At 45.4% G+C, this 20,479-nt stretch overlaps 2 protein-coding genes across 5 annotated transcripts; both read right to left on the reverse strand.

Moving 5' to 3' along the window:
• Window positions 1-5,189: 5,189 nt before the first annotated feature.
• Window positions 5,190-11,254, reverse strand: lhfpl4b (LHFPL tetraspan subfamily member 4b). 2 transcript variants are annotated; one of them, XM_028011582.1, is made up of 7 exons: window positions 10,850-11,254; window positions 10,072-10,364; window positions 7,382-7,586; window positions 6,693-6,772; window positions 6,365-6,512; window positions 6,258-6,290; window positions 5,190-6,194 (listed from the first exon to the last, which is right to left on the reverse strand). In XM_028011582.1, exons 1-6 carry the CDS (start codon window positions 11,010-11,012, stop codon window positions 6,262-6,264), a joined length of 918 nt encoding a protein of 305 aa, XP_027867383.1. In that variant the 5' UTR covers window positions 11,013-11,254; the 3' UTR covers window positions 5,190-6,194; window positions 6,258-6,261. The 2 variants fall into 2 exon arrangements, with proteins under 2 accessions (XP_027867383.1, XP_027867384.1); XM_028011583.1 differs by lacking the exons at window positions 5,190-6,194; window positions 6,258-6,290 and having other exon boundaries at window positions 6,427-6,588.
• A 135-nt stretch (window positions 11,255-11,389) lies between these two features.
• hdac6 (histone deacetylase 6) lies at window positions 11,390-20,291 on the reverse strand. 3 transcript variants are annotated; one of them, XM_028011575.1, is made up of 28 exons: window positions 20,106-20,291; window positions 19,488-19,575; window positions 19,113-19,208; window positions 18,901-18,986; window positions 18,719-18,803; window positions 18,610-18,650; window positions 18,433-18,529; window positions 18,077-18,174; window positions 17,892-17,996; window positions 17,624-17,692; window positions 17,198-17,324; window positions 17,008-17,073; window positions 16,878-16,937; window positions 16,708-16,797; window positions 16,518-16,624; window positions 15,062-15,274; window positions 14,867-14,995; window positions 14,631-14,799; window positions 13,986-14,191; window positions 13,725-13,917; window positions 13,432-13,581; window positions 13,180-13,357; window positions 12,828-12,934; window positions 12,595-12,747; window positions 12,382-12,525; window positions 12,153-12,299; window positions 11,942-12,070; window positions 11,390-11,862 (listed from the first exon to the last, which is right to left on the reverse strand). In XM_028011575.1, exons 2-28 carry the CDS (start codon window positions 19,557-19,559, stop codon window positions 11,794-11,796), a joined length of 3,186 nt encoding a protein of 1,061 aa, XP_027867376.1. In that variant the 5' UTR covers window positions 19,560-19,575; window positions 20,106-20,291; the 3' UTR covers window positions 11,390-11,793. The 3 variants fall into 3 exon arrangements, with proteins under 3 accessions (XP_027867376.1, XP_027867375.1, XP_027867374.1); XM_028011574.1 differs by having other exon boundaries at window positions 12,595-12,741; window positions 12,819-12,934; XM_028011573.1 differs by having other exon boundaries at window positions 12,819-12,934; window positions 20,106-20,290.
• Window positions 20,292-20,479: the final 188 nt, after the last annotated feature.

The raw sequence follows: 20,479 nt of genomic DNA on the forward strand, positions 1-20,479 counted from the left end.
CTCGTCTCAGTGTCTGCTGAAAAACTCACCAAGGTCACAGAGGTCACCAGCGTCCGGTTCAGGTGGAAAGACCAAACCAGAGAGCATGCTGTCACTGGTTGCTATGGTGATTCCCTCCTTTTCCAGGGAACCAGGCCACACAATCACAGACCAGCCCCCATGTGAAAGTAATTCCACCGAAGTGGGCGGAGCCTAGAGTCGCTTAGGGGCGTGGCCAAACGTGGAGACGAGGGGAGGGGGTGAGTGGGTCTGCTGCCATCTTCTCCACTTTATCACAATAATCAGACTTTTCAGACCCTGAAGAGATTTTTTTTTTATCAATAAAAAAAACTTTTCTGTTGTTGGAGACTTTAATGGCCACCAGGGGGCGTCAGAGATGGACCAGAGCTGAGGAATGTAAAGATGGACTGTTTTAAACAATAGCAAAATTCAACTGCAGTACCACCAATCAACCTAAGGAGGGCAGCACTCAGACGGTTTCAGGCAATGTTGCAGAACTAAACAACTTTTCATGAAATTGTAAAAGTTTGAATTAGAAACATGCAGAGAATCCTACACAGGGGCGCCTGTAGGGGGAGAGTTAGGACAATCCTAAGGGCCCCTGAGCGACAGGGGGGCCCTCCACAATTTTCTTTTTTTGATCATAGAAATTTTAAAAAATTGGGGCCCTGTCAATTACAAAATGAATCATATTGTGTTTTCTAAAATTGTTTTAGCAGTAAAAATGAAATGTTAGCGCTCCCAGAAAAACATCCATATTCACCCTGAACCTCCTGGATCTGCAGGAAATGGTTGGTTCCTGCTTGACGGTGACGATGTTCAGCAGCAGTCAGTGGAAAACAAGAACGACTGTGGCTGTTATGATGCTGCTAAGAAAAATTATAAAGTTAGGTTTTGAAAAAATAGAGATAAGAGAGAGAAAAAGGTAAAAGTGTTAATTTATAACCCAGTTTTTCTCTGAGACCTGGGTAGACTGAGAGATTATCAACCATGTAGCATAGTTAGCTTAGCTACAGGCTGTTGGCCTCCAATTCACTAACATTTAATAAATTAAAGAAATAAATGACCAACATATTCATATATTGAACTTGTCTCTGTACCTTTTACCTCTTAACAACAGGTGAGTCAGTCAGCAGCAGCTCTGACCTCCTGACCCGTCCTCTCTCCTCTCCTAGTCAAATTAAAGCTGCACTAACTTTTATAAAAATATTTTTTTACATATTTGTTAAAACTGTCATTATGTTGTGACAGTTTGGCATGAGAGATAATCTGTGAAAAATCTATTTCCTCTGCTTTCTCCCAGTTCTCTCTAGAAACAACCAATCAGAGTCAGGAGAGTTTTAGCGCTGTCAATGACAATCTCATGTGGTGCTGCTCCTCCTTCCCCTTGCTCTGTGCTGTGCTGTAGCTAGCAATAACGATAAATGTTTCTCCACCTTTAGCACATTTAGCAGCGAGTGAATGAGGTTGATTGACAGCGCTAAGACCCTCCTCCTGGTTCTGATTGGTTGTTTTGGTCGGAACGTTGCTTTACTTTAGCTAGCAATAGCAGCTCAGGGAGCAGGTGGAGGAGATTGATTGTTTTCACAGATTATCTGTCTCAGAACAAACTGGCATCATGACATGATGACAGTTTTAATAAATATGGAGAAAACATTTTTATTAAAGTTATAAACTGCAGCTTGAATAAAATGCAACTACACTGTGTTGCCACAAGGTTAATTTAGCTGATTTTACTCATGTGTTTGAAGAGGAGAATAAGAACTTCCACAGCGCTCTGATGTAAAGATACAAAACAAAAATGTATCCCCCAGTTTTGCGTTATCCTTTACAAGAGCAATTAAATCCTAAATAACCTCCACAAAACAAACTTTGGTTGAAAAACTGTGTGGCTCCGTCGATCTTACCTTCCCTTCTCTCTGCTATCTAACCTTCATTAACGCTCAGGCGGCAAACATCATTTGCATAAATTGCAAAATGGCCAATTAAGTTATAAACCACACAAACGTAAAATTAAACCCTTATTCACAATAAAACATTGTGAAATTAGCTGCATGCAATATAATAATGCTACCTAAACCTTAACAAATGCACTTATTAAATTACTAATTAAACAAATAAGTTTTAACATGTGAATATGTATACATTAACTTGATCTCCACATACATAACATTTTTTGAGAACTCTGGATTGTTTTATGTATATTTTGACTGTTGCTGGTGGGGAGAAACATTTCAATATCTAAAACTAATAGAAAAAATGTAAAGAAGCTACTTGCAAACTGTTAGCAGATTGTTGGAGCTATTGATTCTTTATTTCTTGATCCTTTTGAATTTTGTTAGTTTATTCTTAAATTTATATTTTTTGTATTATTTACAGAGTTTATTTGTAGGTTAATGATTGTTTTTAATTTATTTTGTGTTTTCTTATTTATTTTCTAAAACAGGAAGTAATGTGGGTCGGTCCACTTTCCATTAGTGCCGGGCCTGGTTCAGAACCAGCAGGCATTTGGGTTTGGGGCCTGTGGTTTTACCAGAGCAAGAGGCAGCATGAGAACAAAGGAAAGTTTGAACTCTGTAATAGTTTAGTGAAATAGAAAAATGAATCATCCAGAACCATCAACACGTTTGGACATTGAACTTCTTTTACCTGCGTACAGAAACTGGACTCAGAACCTCAGTGGCTGGATGGAACTTTGGTTGGATGTTTGGTTTGGTAAATAATCACCAGTACACTGACTGTTGGATGTAAAATTCATGAGCAGTAAATATTGTGCTAGTTATTAGTATTGGACCAAAGAAAACAAGCCTTTAAAACTGTGACACTTTTGATGAGTCGGGGAGGGGGGGGGGCTTAATTTTTTGTCATGGGGCCCCAGATCCCTGGCGGCCCCCTGATCCTACATAACCTATTTAAACAGTTTCTCAGCTTGAAAAGCTGATTTTGTGGCCATTTACACCTTAAAGGGCCGGTATTACTTTCCAGGCAGATTTAGCGGGTTTAGTACTTGTAGTCTTGGTCTTGTTGAGAAACGAGACATTTTCTATATGTGGTCTCTTCAGGTCCGTTAATGTGTGTAAAAGTGAAACCACAAAGACAGCAGTCACTGTTCAACTTCACAACCAACCAGAATTTATTCAAACAATCAAATGCATCAAATCAGACCAACAGCTCAACATGGTCATCAGAAACCAAAGCCAGAAAGGAAACATTAATTACCTTAATAAATGCAAATTGTCTTGGGAGAGCAGTGAGTGTGGCAGCTAAGACAGTTTCACCCAGTGATCTGATTGGCTGTTTTAGCTCAATAACCTTATAAAAAAGGTTAAATACTGAAGAAAGTTTATCAGCTGCCTGAGTTTCTCATCCTTTCAAACTGAACCACACAGATCGAACCTGAATTGACTCAAAACAATCAATAAAACAATCTAACCCTAACCCCCAATATTCCAACATGCGCTAAAGTTAAACATCATTAAAACTAGCATAATTTTACTAATATTCCCAACAGTCTCGACTCTCCAGACTTCTGGATGGTCTCGGTCGTGGAGGACTCTGGATTTGATCTCAACACCACAACTGTGGAAATGTCCCTGAATTGCCACCATATTGTCCAGTTTATTTGTTCAAATCTTTGTTTTCACCGGATGCAAAACGTACCGATTCAAATCCCAGCAATAACGTGACTTACTAACTGCGTGTGTCCCGTCGGCCATCGCCTCCCCTTTAACTGGCACGCAGCGCTGAGACATGCGCAGTGGTTTCCTCTGAGCGGCAGAAGATGTCTGTAACCGTCGGTAATAAAAATCCACTACATAAATCATCAGACATGGCGACATGAAACTTCAGCAGCGCTGACGGTGGAACTACGTCAAACTTTTATCGTCACTTAGAAAAGAAGCTCCAAGAAAGGTGATGCTAGCTAAGCTAGCTGGACAGAGACAAACTGCTTTCACTAGGAAAAAAGCTGTCAGTCACTGCGCTGCGTTATTGTTGACTGACGTGTCACTGATATGGGACAACGCTGTGACCAAAAGTCTGCTATACAGTGACGTGACGTTGACGACGATCCGATTCTTCTGAACGGCTCTTTACTGTCAGCGACAGGACTGGAGCCTCACAGAGAGCCACTCTTTGTTCTTGTAATGCTCTGGTACTCTGCAGTAGCTATTATTCTACTTAATTAACTATATAATGATATTTATTTAATCAGCGAATAAATAAAACAAGAAGGGAAGAGCACACAGAGCATGCTCGTTGCTCTTGGGTTGTTCTCGTCTCCTGTCTTGGTGGCAGATGAGGGAGGGTGAGAACAGTCAGGGTCGCCTGGTGCTTGTTGCTCTTGGTCAGTGTTCATAGTTGAGTTAGTTAGATAACATTGTAAATGACATAAAGCTAAAAAAGCCAATTTTACATCATTTCACATAATAATTCACATAAGAGCCAGTAATAAAACATGTAGCGACCTCTTGGAATAAACAGCAGGAAGTTCCAAACGGAGCAGATTTTTGTCATCGACACCTTGGAAACTGTAGCATGAAATAAAAGGATACAGAATTGTTGGACATGCGTAACTCTTGTATAAAATTAATATACAAAAAAGAATATGTTGTGTCTTTAGCTTGTCAGCAAGGAGAAGCAGCATTCAGTTTCTATGCACCACAGATCTGGATCAAACTCCCAGAAAACTGCAAACCAGCTGAAACACTGAGATCCTTTAAATCCAGACTAAAAGCTGCTGTTAGTTTTATTAGAAACATAATCAATAATCAGTTTAACTTTTTGTCATGTTTGATTGTTGATTCTATGATGCATGACTTTGTGTTTCAGTGTTTTTATGATGTAAAGCACTTAGAGATGCCTGGCTGCTGTGGTGGCGCAGCGGGTTAGCACGCCCCACGTTTGGAGGCCTTAGTCCTCGACGCGGATGTCGCGGGTTCGACTCCCGGCCCCGACGACCTTTACCGCATGTCCTCCCTCCTTCCTGTCTGCCTACTGTAGAAAAAAAGGAGCCGCTAGCGCCGCAAAAACTCTTTGGAGAAAACAAAAAGATGCCTGGCTGCTGAAATGTGCTGTACAGATCAAATTTGATTGATTGATTCAGACATAAACAGTTTTCATGTTTTTAACAGGCTGAACAAAAACTGGCACTTAGTTTCATTAATCCGACATACGGAACAGAGAATATCTCCAAACATTAAGATTTATTGATCACCAATAATATTAATGGCTTATTAATAATATTCAATGTTAGAGTTAATAATTTCTCCCACTGAGGTTCACAGAAGCTCAGACGAAGCGAAGCTTTAAGGGTTCTGGAGTTCTAACAAATGGATCCGGTTCTGGTTCTGTCGTGGAAAAAAACTATTTCCAAGCACTGCACAGGTGAAATCACTCAGAGAGCTGACAGGACAGTCAGTAATGAAGCAGGTCTGAAACAGAAAGCTCCGCCAGGCAGAGACACACATGAGTTTTATACAAAGGATCCAAAGCCTGGAATCAGTTTGGTTCCCATGCAGCTGGGAAAACAACGTCCAACCTTCTGCATGAAACCCAAGCAGCTTCAACTTGGTGGGAAAATACAGAACTTAGAATAAACATACAGCGATACAACCAGCAGGTGGAACCTAACTGTAATTTTTCCACATCAGGTTCTAAATGTTAATGAGCAACAGAGAAAAGAGCAAAACAGAGACGGACAAAAAGTTCTGAACCACCTGGACAAAAAACGTCCAGGTGATTCTGACCAGGTCCGCCTCACTGGACCTGGGAGCGGGTTTCTGTTGGACTGTCAGCTGCTCCAAGGAAGGGAACTTCATCTTTTGCAAGTTAAATATTTAGTTTGAAAGCTGAAGCTTTAGCTTAGCAAGCTAACTAGCTCCAAACTAAATGGTAAGCTAAATATTTCATTTAAGATAAATATTTACTTTGAATCATGCATTTAGTAAATAAGCTAAATATTTAGCCTGAAGTTAAACAGTTTTCACCAACTAACTCTGCAGTTCCACCCACTGTGGATCTGTAGGGAACAACGAGGGAACGTCCAGGGAACCTTTAGGGAACGTCCAGGGAACCTGGCTCATGTCTGTTCACCACATGCAGGAACTTTAACAGTTCCACTAAAACAATCTCAGCGTCTGGAGAACGCTCCTCTGTTGATGAAGATGATGAAACATGGCGGTGTGGACAGATTTCTGAGGAAGAGGAGAGACATGAGAAGAAGAAGAGCTGAGGCAGCAGAAGAAGAGAGGACTCACCTCCTCAGGCGGACATCAGCAGGCCTGCGGTCACTGAAGAACAGAAACATGTTCAGCATCAACAACTCAACCCTGAGCTCAGCGTTCTTCCTGCGGCGGCGGCTCACCGTCCGGGGCGTCGGGCGGCAGCAGGGCGTCCTGCCGGTTGGCCAGGACGAAGGCCAGCGTGGCCAGGATGGCGTAGTCCAAGATGCCCAGCAGCGCCAGGATGTAGGCCCAGTGGACGGAGCAGTTACCCGGAGAGAAGCTGCCTACCTGGGGAAGGGGGCGGAGCTTAAACTAGGAGCCTGACACCAGCAGTGAACATCGCCATGGTAACTAGGCTGCTGGTCTGCAGATACAGGAAGTTCTGCTGCTAATCCTCACAGATTATGATTCCTGTTCCCATGGTAACAATGTTTAACTGATGTAAAGAAGAGAATAAAACGTTCTTACCGAGTCTCCGCACAGAACTCTCATCTCTGGACTCTCCCACGAGTCGGGAAACAGGAGACACGCCAGGGCGAGACAGAAGCCTGCAGACAGAGAGGAGACGTCAGTTCACACAGCGCCACCACCAGGCTGGGAGGGGAACTGCAGAAACATTGCCTGTCTTTTGTTTTAGCCTGAAAATAAACGATGATCACATGAAACGGAGTTTATAAAAAGTTTGAAAGGCCAAGCTTTTATTCTGGTAGTCCACTTCCAGTTATCGGGAAGTGAATTTGGATATTAGTTAATTATTTATCTAATTTACCTGCAAAGTTAGTAGTTAGTGTGTAAAATTAAATATTTGGTTTCAAGATAAATATTTATCTTTTTTAAAATGCTGTATTGTGTTTTTAACCCCAATGCAAAGCCAAAAGCAAATTTCCATACATATGTGTGGACAATGATTATTACTAATTAAATACTTACATTTCAATCTTTGTAAGTGAATGACAACATGATGAAATTATGACTCGAAAATTAACCCTGAATTTTTTCTCTTAACAACTAACTAGACCAACTAACTTTACAAACAGTGGCTTGACTATCTGAATTTCATCAGACCCATCCTGAGGTTCTGATGCTCAGGAAGCGGGTCAGAACCAGAACTGTGATTTCCTGCTGTTACTGGACCCAGGAGGACCAGCAGAACTGACCTGCTGTCAGCTGCAGCCAGGCGCAGATCTTGTAGACGGTGGCAGCGCTGCAGAATCGGAAGAGACAGAGACAGAGGACGCTGGTCCACACCGCCCACAGAGACACGCCCACCAACATGGCCACCGACTGGAAGGACGGCAGCGGAGACAGGCTGGACAGACCGCCGCGGCAGTCCGGGGCCGGCCAGTCCGACTCCAGGCAGACCTGGACCCAGAGGGAGACAAACTGTTAGCATCTAGCAACAGTCTTCACAGATTGAAAAGCTCAGATTGATAAATAATGTCAGCAGTGTTCAGTGATGCTGCTGATTGGCTGGTTTGGTCACTTGCTGGAAAACGTGTTTTTATTGAGCAACATGTTTATTTTACTTTATTGTGATGTGATGTTCACACGACTTTTACTGACTATAGTGTATTTAGTTGTGGAAGCAGCTTAGTTTAGCGTACGACGAACAGTACAAATTCCTCCTTGAATACATCCATCCAGATAAAGATTTAGCAAGCTAACTAGCTTCAAACTAGTTAGCTTGTCTACCTTAAAATAAATATTTGGCTAACTAAATACTACATATTCATAACTAGCTGCAAAGTGAACAGCAAGCTAAATATGGTAACACTTAATTTGACGGGTGTGAATAAGACTGACACAACACTGTCATGAACATGAAGGTTTCTTTATGAATATTTATGACTGTTGTCATAAAGTGTTATTCAATAAATCGTGAGACTTTTAATACAAAGTTGACATTATTCAAAATGTCTTTGTTATGACAACTTGACATTAACCAAGAAATCATGATCTGTCATAAATTTGTTATAAATGTGTTACTGATTAAACTTTAAAAATTATGTAGGTAAGAGATAATATTAATGACACTGTAATAACACTTAATGACATCGTCATAACTGGTGCTACTTGTTCCACTTGATGTAAGAGGAATTATTAATGACGGTTATTAAAGCCGAATAAATCTTTATTGTTGGTCCTACTTGTTCCGCTTTATTTCAGGTAAAGAGAAATAATTACTGTTTTGTTAACATTTTTGACAGTGTAATAACATTTAATAACATTATTATGACTACTATTATGACATATGATGGTTATTGGTTAATGTCAATTTGTCATAACAAAGACATTTTGAATAATGTCAACTTTGTATTAAAAGTGTCACGATTTACTGAATGACCCTTTATGACAACAGTCATAAATATTCATGAAGACTTTCTCATGTTTATGACAGTCTTATTCACACCCCGTCAAATAAAGTGTTACCCATAAATATTTATCCATCCATCCATTATCTTACACACTTACCCTAGTGGGGTCGCTAAATATTTAGTTGAAGCTAAATAGTTAGCTTTCACTCTATCCATCTATGAGTTTCTGAATCTGTTATCCACTCTGACCTCTGACCTTATGACGGTGCAGTGGGGTTGGAAAAGGAGTTAGCAGCGGTTGTTAGCCACTGTAACCTGAATCAGCAGAATGGACGGTTGAAATATTGCTGGGTTTCAGACATGTGACCTGGATGACGCGAAATTCAGATGGAGGTCCGGAAGTGAATTTCTCTGGTTCAAAACAAAGCAAAATTGATCACAACGAGTAGCTAATGCACTAACTGGGCTGAAACAGACGAGGCTGTTGAGGATTTACCCGCACGGAGGCGATCCACATAACTAACTCATGTTATTTCTATCAGCTTGGATCTGCCGGTAAATTTCTGTAAGTTTCTGTAAATAAAATTCATGCTGAAGTTGTACGTTAATGTCGAGTCGTTGCTGGATTCAGGTCCAATGTAGGTCAGCCATTAGCAGCGATTTACAGAAACCACATGTTCATGTCTGGACATGAACATATGGCTGTGGAGGTTATAATTTATTTAGCTTTTTATTTGTTTAGCAGGAAAGTCCTATTGAATAAACATTTTCTGACCGGGACTAGCTAGGGCATAAAAATAATATATCTTGCCTTACATATGAATGCTGGTCTTTCTAAGTAACTGTCCAATAAAATATCTGAAAATACTATTTAAACGATGCGATCGTTGCCTGTTAGAAAGTGGCTGCAAACTCTGGCGTCGTTAGTTTCTGCACCTCCTGTTTTTAGCTGTAGATTGTTGATCCATTTTTCTGGTAAGATTTTTTAAATTAACTCCCTTGTGACCGACTACCTTCGAAACAAAAAATAACCTTTATCTTTCTCTCTATTAGAACGGCTGGAACAACCGTACAGGACTCAGACTGTAGACATTTTAATGCTGGATCAGCAGAAATAAATGGGCTCCATTTACTTCCAGCCCTCCAACTGCACTGATGTTGGTGCTACGTCATCTGGAACCCAGCAATTCCACACTTTCACTTTATTTCACTTCGTCCACGTAAGGTCAGATCTCTACTGAACTTACATTATCTTCTCGAGTTCTTACTCGCTACAGGATTACAAGAAAAGAAAGGGGAATAGGCGCCCCCATGTGGTGATACCTAGTCAACTCTAGGAACCAAGCAGTAATCACCACTTTTGGAGGAAGGAACGCTGCCATCTGATTGGCTGATCACCTCAATGTTAAAAAGGTTTGTTGTAAAATAAATAAATACAATTAAAAACATTTGAATCCAGAATTTAATCGGGTCATGACCCAGTAATGTGAGACCGGAAGCTGTCAGGTTCTGTGATTGTTCAGCCTCCTCACCTCAAACAGTCCCATGGTTCCGCTGGGCAGCGGCGGCCCGGCCCGCTGCGTCCCGGAGGCCGTGGTTCCGACCCAGGACGGCTGGACCAGGATGACCACCTGGATGATGGCGAAGCAGAGCGTGCACACGGCCCACAGCACGCCGACCGCGCGCGCGCTGCGCACGAACTCGGTCTGGTAGAGGCGGGAAAGGTCGGCGAGGCCCGGAGACACCGACATCCTGGAGGGGGCGGGGGACAGGTTCTGGAGAACCCGAGCGGAACCAGCGCAGAGTTCGGCCCAAACAGCAGCCTCTAGAGGAACAGGATCAGAACCGGTTCCAACGTGCTGCAGTTGGTTCTGATTCTTCAGCTCCCCAGAACCAGAACCAGAACCAGGTCGAAACTGTTTCAGTACAGATCCGAGCTCAACCAGAACCGGTTCTGAGGGACTCGCTGATTATTGTTCTGCTTTCTGATTGGCTCCTGAGCTGAAAGAATGAGCCAATCAGAGAAGCAGATCCAACATGCATCCATCCATCTGCTGATTTCAGAACAAATAGTAAACAATAATCAAGCAGCCAATCAGAGCGCAGCAAAATCCCGCAACATCAAAGAGGAAACATAAGCAAAAGATCAAAGGTTCCGGAGACACCAGCGTCACTCACATCAAACATCAAAGCGCCGACACGCAGACGTCACGTCATCGTCTGTCAGATTTACCGACACATGCACGAGCCGAGGCGCGTTCACGCTTCAAAAATCAGCAGACAGGAAACACGAAGAGAACCGAACTGAACCTGAGCTGGAGCCGCGACGGACTGCGGTCTGAGGAAGAGGAGGAAGATGGTGATGAAGAGGAGGAAGGCTTTCTGCAGCGGGAGGAAGAGGAGGCAAAGTTCCCGGATGCTCCAGTCTAACAGATTCTGTCACTATGGAAACAGGCTCTGGGTTCATCACCATGGTAACAGAAGATAATCTGCCCCAATCTGGCAGATTTTCATCCAGAAACAGAAACCTGATTAAATACTACAGATTTACGGAGCATTTAGAAATTCTGTTAAAAAATAAATAAAAAAGAATTTTTATCTTCAGTTTTATCAAAACATAAATAGTTCATGAAATTCTCCTCGTCTCTTTTCTTCATTCAGGTAAATAAACGCATAATTATATTATGAACATATTATTTTGTATTTATGGAAGAGAGACGAATCCAGACGCCATTTTGATCTGGAATAATCAATCAGGAGAATCAAAATGAAGGTTTCAGAGAAACTGATTTTATGTTAAACGGCTTGCCATACCCCCGACCGGACAGTAGAAAAATTAAAAACTGAAAATCAGAAAAAAATCATTTTTATTGTCAATAAAACAAATGGTAAGATTTTTATCTCAAATATTGATTATTAACAGGTCGGTTCTGACCCGGTTCTGATCCAGAGCTGGGTTTATGAATGAGGTGAACTGAACCATATCAGAACCAGAACAAAACCAGATCAGAACCGGATCAGAACCAGGTCAGCTGGTTGCTGTTTTTTAGAGAGTGACATCAATTCAATCCAACCAATCACATCGCAGCAAGATTATAGGTTTGTGATGTCACAGGAAGTCAGAATTTTTACAGGAAGTGTTCCTTCGAAAACCAACTCTGGGTAGGACTTTCAGAATAAAAGCATGTTCAGATCAGGAAGCAATTTGCACTAAAATGATAAAAGCGAAGCTGTTTCCATGGCGACCAGCCAGCTCAGCACCAGGGAGGAACTTCCTCTCCAAACTTGGCGAAGTGAGCGGCGTTCTTGGCTTCGAACAGAACCTGAGCAGAAGCAAACAGAACATGAGAGGTACCGCCGACCAGTCGGAACTGGACCGCGCCTGACCCGGAGCCGCCTCACCTGGTGGTGGACATAGGACTCACACAGGTAGCACCAAACGGACAAATCAGAGAAGCTGAGCACCACAGGGTGCTCTGACACGGCGCCGTGAGTCACCATGTGCTCATTAACGTAGCGACCGCAGCACACCTGGAGGAGGGGATGGGACAGGTGAGACAGGGACCACATCCTGAAGACAGGGAGAGCAGGAGGGGTGTAGGGGGGGGCTCACCTGATAGCACGTGAGGCAGATCCAGTTCTCCGCGTCAGAACCGCAGTCACTGCACGGCTGGAAGACGTCAACACCTGAGGGAGGGAGGGGCTTAACTGCATCCAGGTGAGGACACCAGGGCAGAGGGTCCACCACGTACAGAGTGTCCTGGGAACGGAGGGACAGGTTGGACGTCACACCTTGGCACTCATTAAGGGCGCGGTTAGCAGGTGAGCTAATATCTACTGACTCCGCCCATCTCAGTGCTGCACGTCAGCTCCAGAGACACCTGAGGCTTCGACCAACCACAGGCTCCCTCTGGCGTAGGCTCCGCCCCTTCGCCTGACCCCTCTCCTCCCTTGGGGTCTGAGTCTGCTGTTGCCATGGTAACATTCTGACAGGAAAAAGGAAGTGGTCAGATTTGAAGGCAGAGGTCAGAGAGAGACATATCTAAAGGACTCACCTGAGTCTGCATGCTCTCTGCTGATTGGCTGTTCTCCAACTCAGGCTCCACATCACCTTTGACCTCCATTGTGGGCGGTTCCTGTGGGGTGGGCGGGGCTTGAGTGATATCTAGACTGGCCAATCCCTGAGTGAGCTGCTCCATACCCTGCATCTGATTGGACGGGACAAGTCATGTGACTCTATGCAATTTAGAAGGAAATCTTTTTTCAATCTGGGCGTTACCGTAGCAACCTCCTGTCCAGCAGGGGGCAGTGGCCGTTTGTCTGACTTCTTGCCTTCAGAACTACGTTTCCCACGATGCTTTGGGGAGGGGAGGGCCAACTGCACCGACTCTGGAACTGAAAGGAACCGAGTCAGACAGAACCAGATTAGGAACCGGAACCAGAACCAGATTAAAAACCGGATACAGAATGAGAACCAGATTAAGAACCGGACACAGAACCAGAGCCAGATTAAGAACCGGATACAGAACCACATTAAGAACCGGATACAGAATCAGAACCAGTTTAAGAACCGGACACAGAACCAGAATCAGAGTAAGAACCAGATACAGAACCAGAACCGGTCCAGGTCCGAAACTCACCGGTAATCCTCAGGGAGCGCCAGTAGGGGGCGTGATGTCGGATGACTTCCCTGATTGTTGCCACTGCACAGTGATGGGGAGGAGGGAAAGGTGTGGCCAGTGAGGGGGGAGCGTCTCCTAGCAACATGCTGGTGCACATCGCCATGGAGTCAGAGATGGACGTCAGGTTATAACCGCCCTGCAAAGAAAGCCGGCCAATCAGGAGCAGAGGAGCATCAACCAATCAGGAGCAGAGGAGCAGTCAGGCCTCACCTCCAGGATGATGAGGACACGCCCCCCAGCCAGTGACATCAGCAGGTGTGTGAGGTGGGCGTATCCCTCAGGAGTCACCTGGTACCCGCCCAGCGGATCTCCCCGGGCCGCGTCAAATCCGGCCGACACCAAAACCAGTCCGGGGTTAAACTGCAGAGGAAAAACGGACCAATCAGAGAACACCGCAGGGAGGCGGCCAATCAGAGGCCTTCAGATAGTTTCTATTAGATGAACTGCCTGTAACAGTAAAAGTTATTGATTAACCAATAACCAATGGTTCTGTCATTGATTACCTCGGCAGCGATCGGCATGACAATGTGATGAAATGCTGCCAGGTAATCAGAGTCGCCCATTCGCCCGCCACTCCACGCTACGTTCACGTTAAAGCCCGCTCCCTTGGCCACGCCCACCCTGTCGGAGGCGGCGTCCTCTGAGAAGGGGAAGAATGTCCCGTTGTCATAGCGATGGAGAGAGATGTACAGAACGCTGCAGACAGAGACAGAACATCAGATTCATGTCGCTGCGCTCTCACTCTCACTGCTCTCCTTCCTCACCTGTCGTCGTCTTCAAACATGTGCTGCGTCCCGTTGCCATGGTGAACGTCCCAGTCAAGGATCAGCACTCGCAGCTGAGGATCATGGGAGTTTTTCTGGGCGTAGCGAGCGGCGAGAGCGGCGGTGTTGAAGAGACAGAAACCGCAGGGAGCATCTCTCTCAGCGTGGTGACCCGGAGGGCGGACGATGGCCACGCCGTTACTCAGCTGCAGTGGAGACAGCCAGCCACCAGGGGGCACAGCCTCTTATTATTTACTTTCTTTATTCAGAGTAGGAGGTTTTCTTAACTGTAAAATCTCCTGTTGCTATTTATTTTTACCCTGAAACTAATAGTTCCTAATAAAGGAAATAAATTTAAGGCAGAACTCCATGAAAAATTATTCAGAATTAAAATGAGGAATGTTACACTTTATAAATAAAAAAATGACTTTAAATCGGTTATTGGTGATATTGGATCTTTATGCTACTAATATTATGACTTTATTCTGGGGATGTAAATCTCTCAGTTTGGCTCTGATGCTGCTGTTGTTCTTTGATCAACACTTTGTCTGTCTGGTGCGTTGCTATGGCGATGGCGCCATCCAATGACTCCTGTCCAGGACCTGCTGAGGCCTCCTGAGGGCTCAGGTGTTCCTGCGGGCCTACCTGGCCACTAAGGATGGCGTCCACGGCGTTGAAGCAGCTTCCAGCAGCCAACTGGGCGCACTGGAAGCTCTGGTTGCTGAAGAAGATGGAGGTGAACTCGTTTCCCAGTTTGTGAAGGTCGCGGGGTTTCATCTCCGCCGTCGCCTTCATCTGCTCGATGTGCTGCAGGCTGCAACACACACACAGGTAAACCCTCCCGGTGGCAACAGCTGGGCACGCAACCTTTCACCTCTCACCTGTGACACACGGCCAGCTCCTCCTCTGTCGCCAGGCGGGCGGGTATCCGATGGCAACGGGCGACCAATCCCTGCTGCTGATGTTTGGAGAAGATCTTAGAAATCCTCTGAGGCTGTTCAGGGTGATGCCTGCAACGATTCACACGTTCACAGCAACACGCTAATGCTAGTTTCCATGTTCAGCGGTCGACTCACCTGTCCCACAGGTTCACATGCTCCATCATCTTCTCATCGTAAGCCAGACCTGTTGTCGTGGCAACACAAGTGTTGATGGAAGCCGGTGTTGGGCTGCTGTGATTCGCTGCTGCTGTGATGACAGGACTCTCAAGACTGGGTCCAGCCAGAACCTGCAGCGAGGCCCAGTGTGGGTACAGCGCTGAGACGGTCCCAGAGATGGACTGCAAGGCGCTGGGGACAGAGACAGGAGTCAACAGGGGACAAACTGGAAGCACTGGGAGCTCCACCTCCCAACAAATACATAGCCAGCGGGAGCTGCTGTTCTTCTGTTTCACAGCTCAGCTTCACAACGCCGCCATCTTTAGCTATAAAGATGCTACGAGTCAGAGCCCAACACGATAAAAATGTCTTTTTTCTGAATGGGAAGGAAAAATAGATGTATTTTCTATTACACCTTTGGATAATTTCTCTTTTATCCTGGGCTTTAGCCTGAGTACCAGGACGTCTCAGAACTCACTGGACCTCTCCCAGTGTGACCAGCAGACTGAAGCCCTGCCTGTGGCCAGTGTTCCCAGTATAATAAATAAATGTTTTACTCTTTCACGTTTTGTGTACTTTTAAATAAATCAATCGGAAGTGTTAGTGTATTAATACAGCTTATGTAATTAAATAAAAATGATTTACTCTTAGATTTTTTTTCACCCTTTGCTGTCAATAGCAGAGTTGACATAATCTAATTTTTTTTCTGGAAAAAAGTAAGAAAAATATGTAGTTTAATGTTTGACAATAACTGATAAATCAAAAGTCATTTATCAATAAAATATAAAAAAATAAATAATTTTTTTCTTCTCTTGAAATGTTGAATGTACATTAAATTATGAAATCATGTAAATATGTTCTTGAATAAAACACTGTGAAAGTGTGTCTGTTCATCAATGTCAATATAAAAAAACTATCAGAATCTTTTCTAGCAAATTAAAATATTGTGCTCTTTATTCAGAAATCTCCCAAAATAATTAAATAATCACATTAAAAGTTAGAAACTCTGTCTTTAGTCATTTCTGTGATTACCAAATATATTAGTGTGTGTGAGAAAATGTGTCAATGACATTTATTAACTTAAAATACTTAGTAGAACAGCACTTTGTGAAGTTTGGTCCAGTTACTTGTGTTAGCTTACTGTCACATAGGCCACGTTCAATATGGCGGACGCTGTGACAAATCACAGCAACGGGCCGACCCGTCTACGTATTCATGTCTATGGCAGAACCTACCTCTAAAGGAAAATACCAACCATGGATTTAGCATAACCTAAAGCTAAACTGATGTATCAACACAGAGGTTAACGCTATAGAACTATGCTAACACAATATTATTATAGGAATCTAATGCTATGGTGCAGCACCAACCAGTGCTAAACTGCTCAGCTAGAAACAACCCCCCATCTCAGCCTCCAATCAGAGAGCAGGGTTACCTGTCACAGGGAGCAGTGGGCGGGTTCAGAAGAGGACAGGCCCCGCCCAGCAGAGATGTGACGCAGGCTGCGACGCCCTCTGCTGTCGCCTGAAGGTCATAGCCTCCCTGACAGAAACAGCACCTGACTTAAGTTGCAGTTAAGAGCTTCACGTGCTTTTAGTGTGAAAAGTCTGATGTGGAAAATTTACCTCCAGAGCGAGAACGAGCCGACCTTCAGCCAAACTCATCAACATGTGGGTCAGAATGTGGAAACACTGAGGGCGGACACACATCTCCCCCTGGACACACACACACACACACACACACTGTGAGTCAAGTGACCCACAGGACGGAGGGGCTGATCTCAGGTCAGTTTTACCTTCGGATCTCCGGCTGCAGCATCAAAACCAGCTGAGACCAGAACCAGCTGAGGCTGGAACTGCAAACACACACACCAGTTACTGCAGGCTAACACACCCTGTGTGTGTGTGTGTGTGTGTGTGTGTTACCTCATAGGCCACCGGCAGCAGCACCTGCTGGAAGGCGGTGATGTAATCAGCGTCGCTCATCCCCGTCTGACACACAAACAGGAAGGAGAATCAGAACCAGCGGTGCAGGAAGGTAAAACAAGCGCTCCCTCAGGAGGACTGATCCAGGGTCAGCAGCTCCAGTTTTGGAGCGGTTCTGGAGTGGACTCACCTTGTTCCACGGCAGGTTGATGTTCCTCCCTTCAGCTCTCCCGCTGCCCACAAAGCTGCAGTCCGACTCCTGCAGGTGAGGCCAGAAGGCTCCGCCCTCATACCTGTGGATGCTGAAGTACAGCACACTGACACACACACACACACACACACACACACACACAGGATTTACCTCTCTTCAGAGTTATGCATTTTATTTTGAAATGTTCCCCTGTATGTGTTTATTTCCTGATGGCCCCGCCCCCACAGCTCTCAGGTACAGGTGATGAACTGAGGCTGTTCTCACCTTTCTGTCCTCCCTTGTTTTAACTGGCTCTGCTTCCTGCCAACCAGCTGCAGCGGCTGGTTAACGGCCAGCGGCTGGTTAACACATCAGTGACAGATTTAAAGGGGGAGTGACTTCCTGGATCAGAGCCGTTTTGTTTACCTGGGATCCTCCTGGAACTGGTACTGGATGCCCTGACCATGATGGACGTCCCAGTCCACGATCAGAACCCTGAAAACACAGGAACACCTTCAAAACCCTTTCAGAATAAGAGCATCCTCAGAACCTTTCAGAATAAGAGCATATGCAGCTGTTTCATCCACAGAAAGGTTCTGAGTCCGTTCGGGTTTTGTTCTGGACTGTAATCTGTTTCTGCTGAAGTTCTGGGATCGACCAGCAGGAGGCGCCGCTGCGGCTGACCGTCCCTCACCTGTTGACAGCGTGGCGTTTCTGAGCGTAGCGAGCCGCAACCGCCATGTTGTTGAACACACAGAAGCCGTTGGGCTGGTCGGCCTGAGCGTGATGACCTGGAGGTCTGACCGCAGCAGCAGAAGAAGAAGGAGGTCAGGTGCGTCTCCTGGGTCAGGTGACAGGAACAGGTGCTGCTGCGTTTACCTGATGACAGCGAATCCGTTCCTGACGTCAGAGGTCTGGACCCGATCCACCAGCTGGAGGACTGAACCAACAGCCGTCACACACACCTGGAAGGACTCCTGACACACACACACACACACACAGGAAGTAGGTCACATGATGAACTTCAGACATGTTCTACGTGACACTGACACCTGACTTCAGACAGAACGGCAGCCATGTTTCTGACTTATTCTAGTGGTTTCCATGGCAACAGCTGAAGTATGTGTTTTGGCTTTCAGCCAATAAAAACAAAAAGCAGGTGTGTGTGTGTGTAGGTGTGTGTGTGCAGGTGCGTGTGTGTGTGTGCGGGTGTGTGTGTGTGTGTGTGCTCTCACAGGGTGGAGGTAGACAGAGTCGTATCGGTCAGACAGACTCTGCAGCTCCGTCTGGGTCATCGTCCGAGTCGCCCTCATGGCGTCCACATAAAGCTTCCTGCAGCAACATCAGCAAACAGGAAGTTGACACAAACAAACAGGAAGTCAGGCTTTGTGCTCTCTGATTGGTCGACTCACGTGTGAGCCAGCAACAGCTCCTCCTCTGTAGCTTCTCTGGGCTAAAAGACAAACACAGAGAGATCAGAACCGGGTCGGCCAGCGGCCGCGCAGGTCGGACCAGACTGACCTCCACAGTGACACAGAGGCTCAGCAGCTCCCTTCTCTGCAGCTCCAACATGATGGCCGTCACTCTGTCTGGACTCTCCACATGGCTGGAAGTGAACAACCAATCAGAGACCTCGATTGAACGGAAGCAGGACCGGATCAGTTAATTGCTGCTGAAGGCCCGATCCAGACCAGATCCGTTACCTGGTATCCCAGAGGTTCTGGTGTTGCGTGAAGATCTGGGAGTAAACCAGTCCGGTTCCGCTGGCTGCAGACCTGCTGCACAGATCCTGGACACAGATCAGAACCGTTATTGGACCAGAAACCTGCCAGAAACTCCTGAGTAATCAGGATGCTAGCAGGAGTATTAGACCCGCCCCCAGATATTCAAACCCACCAATCACAGAGAGTCTCACCAGCGTTTTCAGACGTCCACTCAGACCGTCTTCCTCTTTGCTATTCTCCATCCGTCCTGTCCTCTTCACCTCCTGCAGGCTGACTCCGCCCACAGCCTGTAACCACAGCAGCAGCTAACGCACCTGAGCAGCAGGAAGCTGCACCTGCAGCTCTTCAGGTGAATCATTAACGGAGGTTCTACAGGTTGTGATCAGATTAATTACTGACCCAGTGGGTCAAACTTTAAACACACACAGTCTAAAATCCTTCAGTGTTTCCGAAGAGACTCTGGGACAAACTGACAAACTCAGTCAGAATCAGAACCATGGTTTAGAAACTTGTGTGTGTGTGTGTGTGTGTGTGTGTGTGTGTGTGTGTGTGTGTGTGTGTGAGACCTGAGGTGACAGGCGTGGAGACCTCCTGACTGATTTCACTCCGGATCCCGGAAGATCCGATCCGGACGCCATGCCTGACCCGGTCCACCTGCAGCGGAACAGAACCAGACATTTTAGAACTTAAGGGACACCGGGTTCTGGTTCCGGACCAGGACCAGGTTCTGCTTCTAGAAAGCAGATTTAAGCCTGAATGGATCATCTTCGTGTCAGAGTCAGAAGCTTAGCGGTACACGAACCACCAAGCCGGACAGAACCAGAACCAGCTGATCTCTGCTCAGAGGCAGGAAAGGTTTCCGAACCCGACCCGCCCCCAGATGAAACAGTAACCGGAATATTCTGTCACTGAGGTCCATAACCAGAACCGTTAGACATTTACTCAGTCTGATGGTTCTGGTTCATTGAGCAGAACCATCTCTCATCCAGATATGAAAATTATTTTAGATTGTTCCGATGCAGAAACATTCTGTCCGGTTTGGTTCAGAACTTGTCGAAACATATTTTATATTCATAATGCTAACAGAACTCTTTCAACTTCATGTGGACCTTGCTGATCCAACACTATCCGAACCTGTTTTCATCCCATAAATCATGAACCAGAACCGGAACTAATCTGTTTACCTGCTTTATCTTCTTCTGGGAGTCAAAGTCAGACTTCCGGCGGGTTTCCGGTTCCTGAGAGCATCAAAGAACGACGAATCCGAGCCGAACTCCCCGCCTGGTTCTGCTGGTTCCGTACGGTTCTGTTTATCTGAGCGCGAACGTAATGCAACATCGACTGGCGCTTTGAGATGACGTCACATAGCAAGGAGTAAATATAAACACGCAAGAACACCCTGAGTTGAACGATGCGTTGACTCAACCGCCATTTTGGTCCGGGCCCGGTTCCAGCCCAAGTTACAGAGTCAGGCGGGTTTCAGACTGAATACTAATGAAATCAAACCAGAAATTAATTTACTAGATATGTTTATTATGTTCTGGATTATATCAAATAT

This window comes from Xiphophorus couchianus, chromosome 24, assembly GCF_001444195.1.
Source record: "Xiphophorus couchianus chromosome 24, X_couchianus-1.0, whole genome shotgun sequence".
NCBI classification, from domain to species: Eukaryota; Metazoa; Chordata; class Actinopteri; order Cyprinodontiformes; family Poeciliidae; genus Xiphophorus; species Xiphophorus couchianus.

Excerpts from the sequence above, each read along its gene's own strand:
- lhfpl4b (XM_028011582.1), bottom strand. The coding sequence starts at position 11,012 with ATGGTGATGAACCCAGAGCCTGTTTCCATAGTGACAGAATCTGTTAGA. Across the intron at positions 10,365-10,849 it reads CCGTCGCGGCTCCAGCTCAG|AGGCTGCTGTTTGGGCCGAA; the intron begins GTTCAGTTCGGT and ends CTGTTCCTCTAG. Across the intron at positions 6,773-7,381 it reads CTGGCTGCAGCTGACAGCAG|GCTTCTGTCTCGCCCTGGCG; the intron begins GTCAGTTCTGCT and ends CTCTGTCTGCAG.
- hdac6 (XM_028011573.1), bottom strand. The coding sequence starts at position 19,559 with ATGGCGTCCGGATCGGATCTTCCGGGATCCGGAGTGAAATCAGTCAGG. Across the intron at positions 18,175-18,432 it reads ACTCTGTCTACCTCCACCCT|GAGTCCTTCCAGGTGTGTGT; the intron begins GTGAGAGCACAC and ends TGTGTGTGTCAG. Across the intron at positions 12,071-12,152 it reads TCTGCCTCACGTGCTATCAG|GTGTGCTGCGGTCGCTACGT; the intron begins GTGAGCCCCCCC and ends CCCCTCCTCCAG.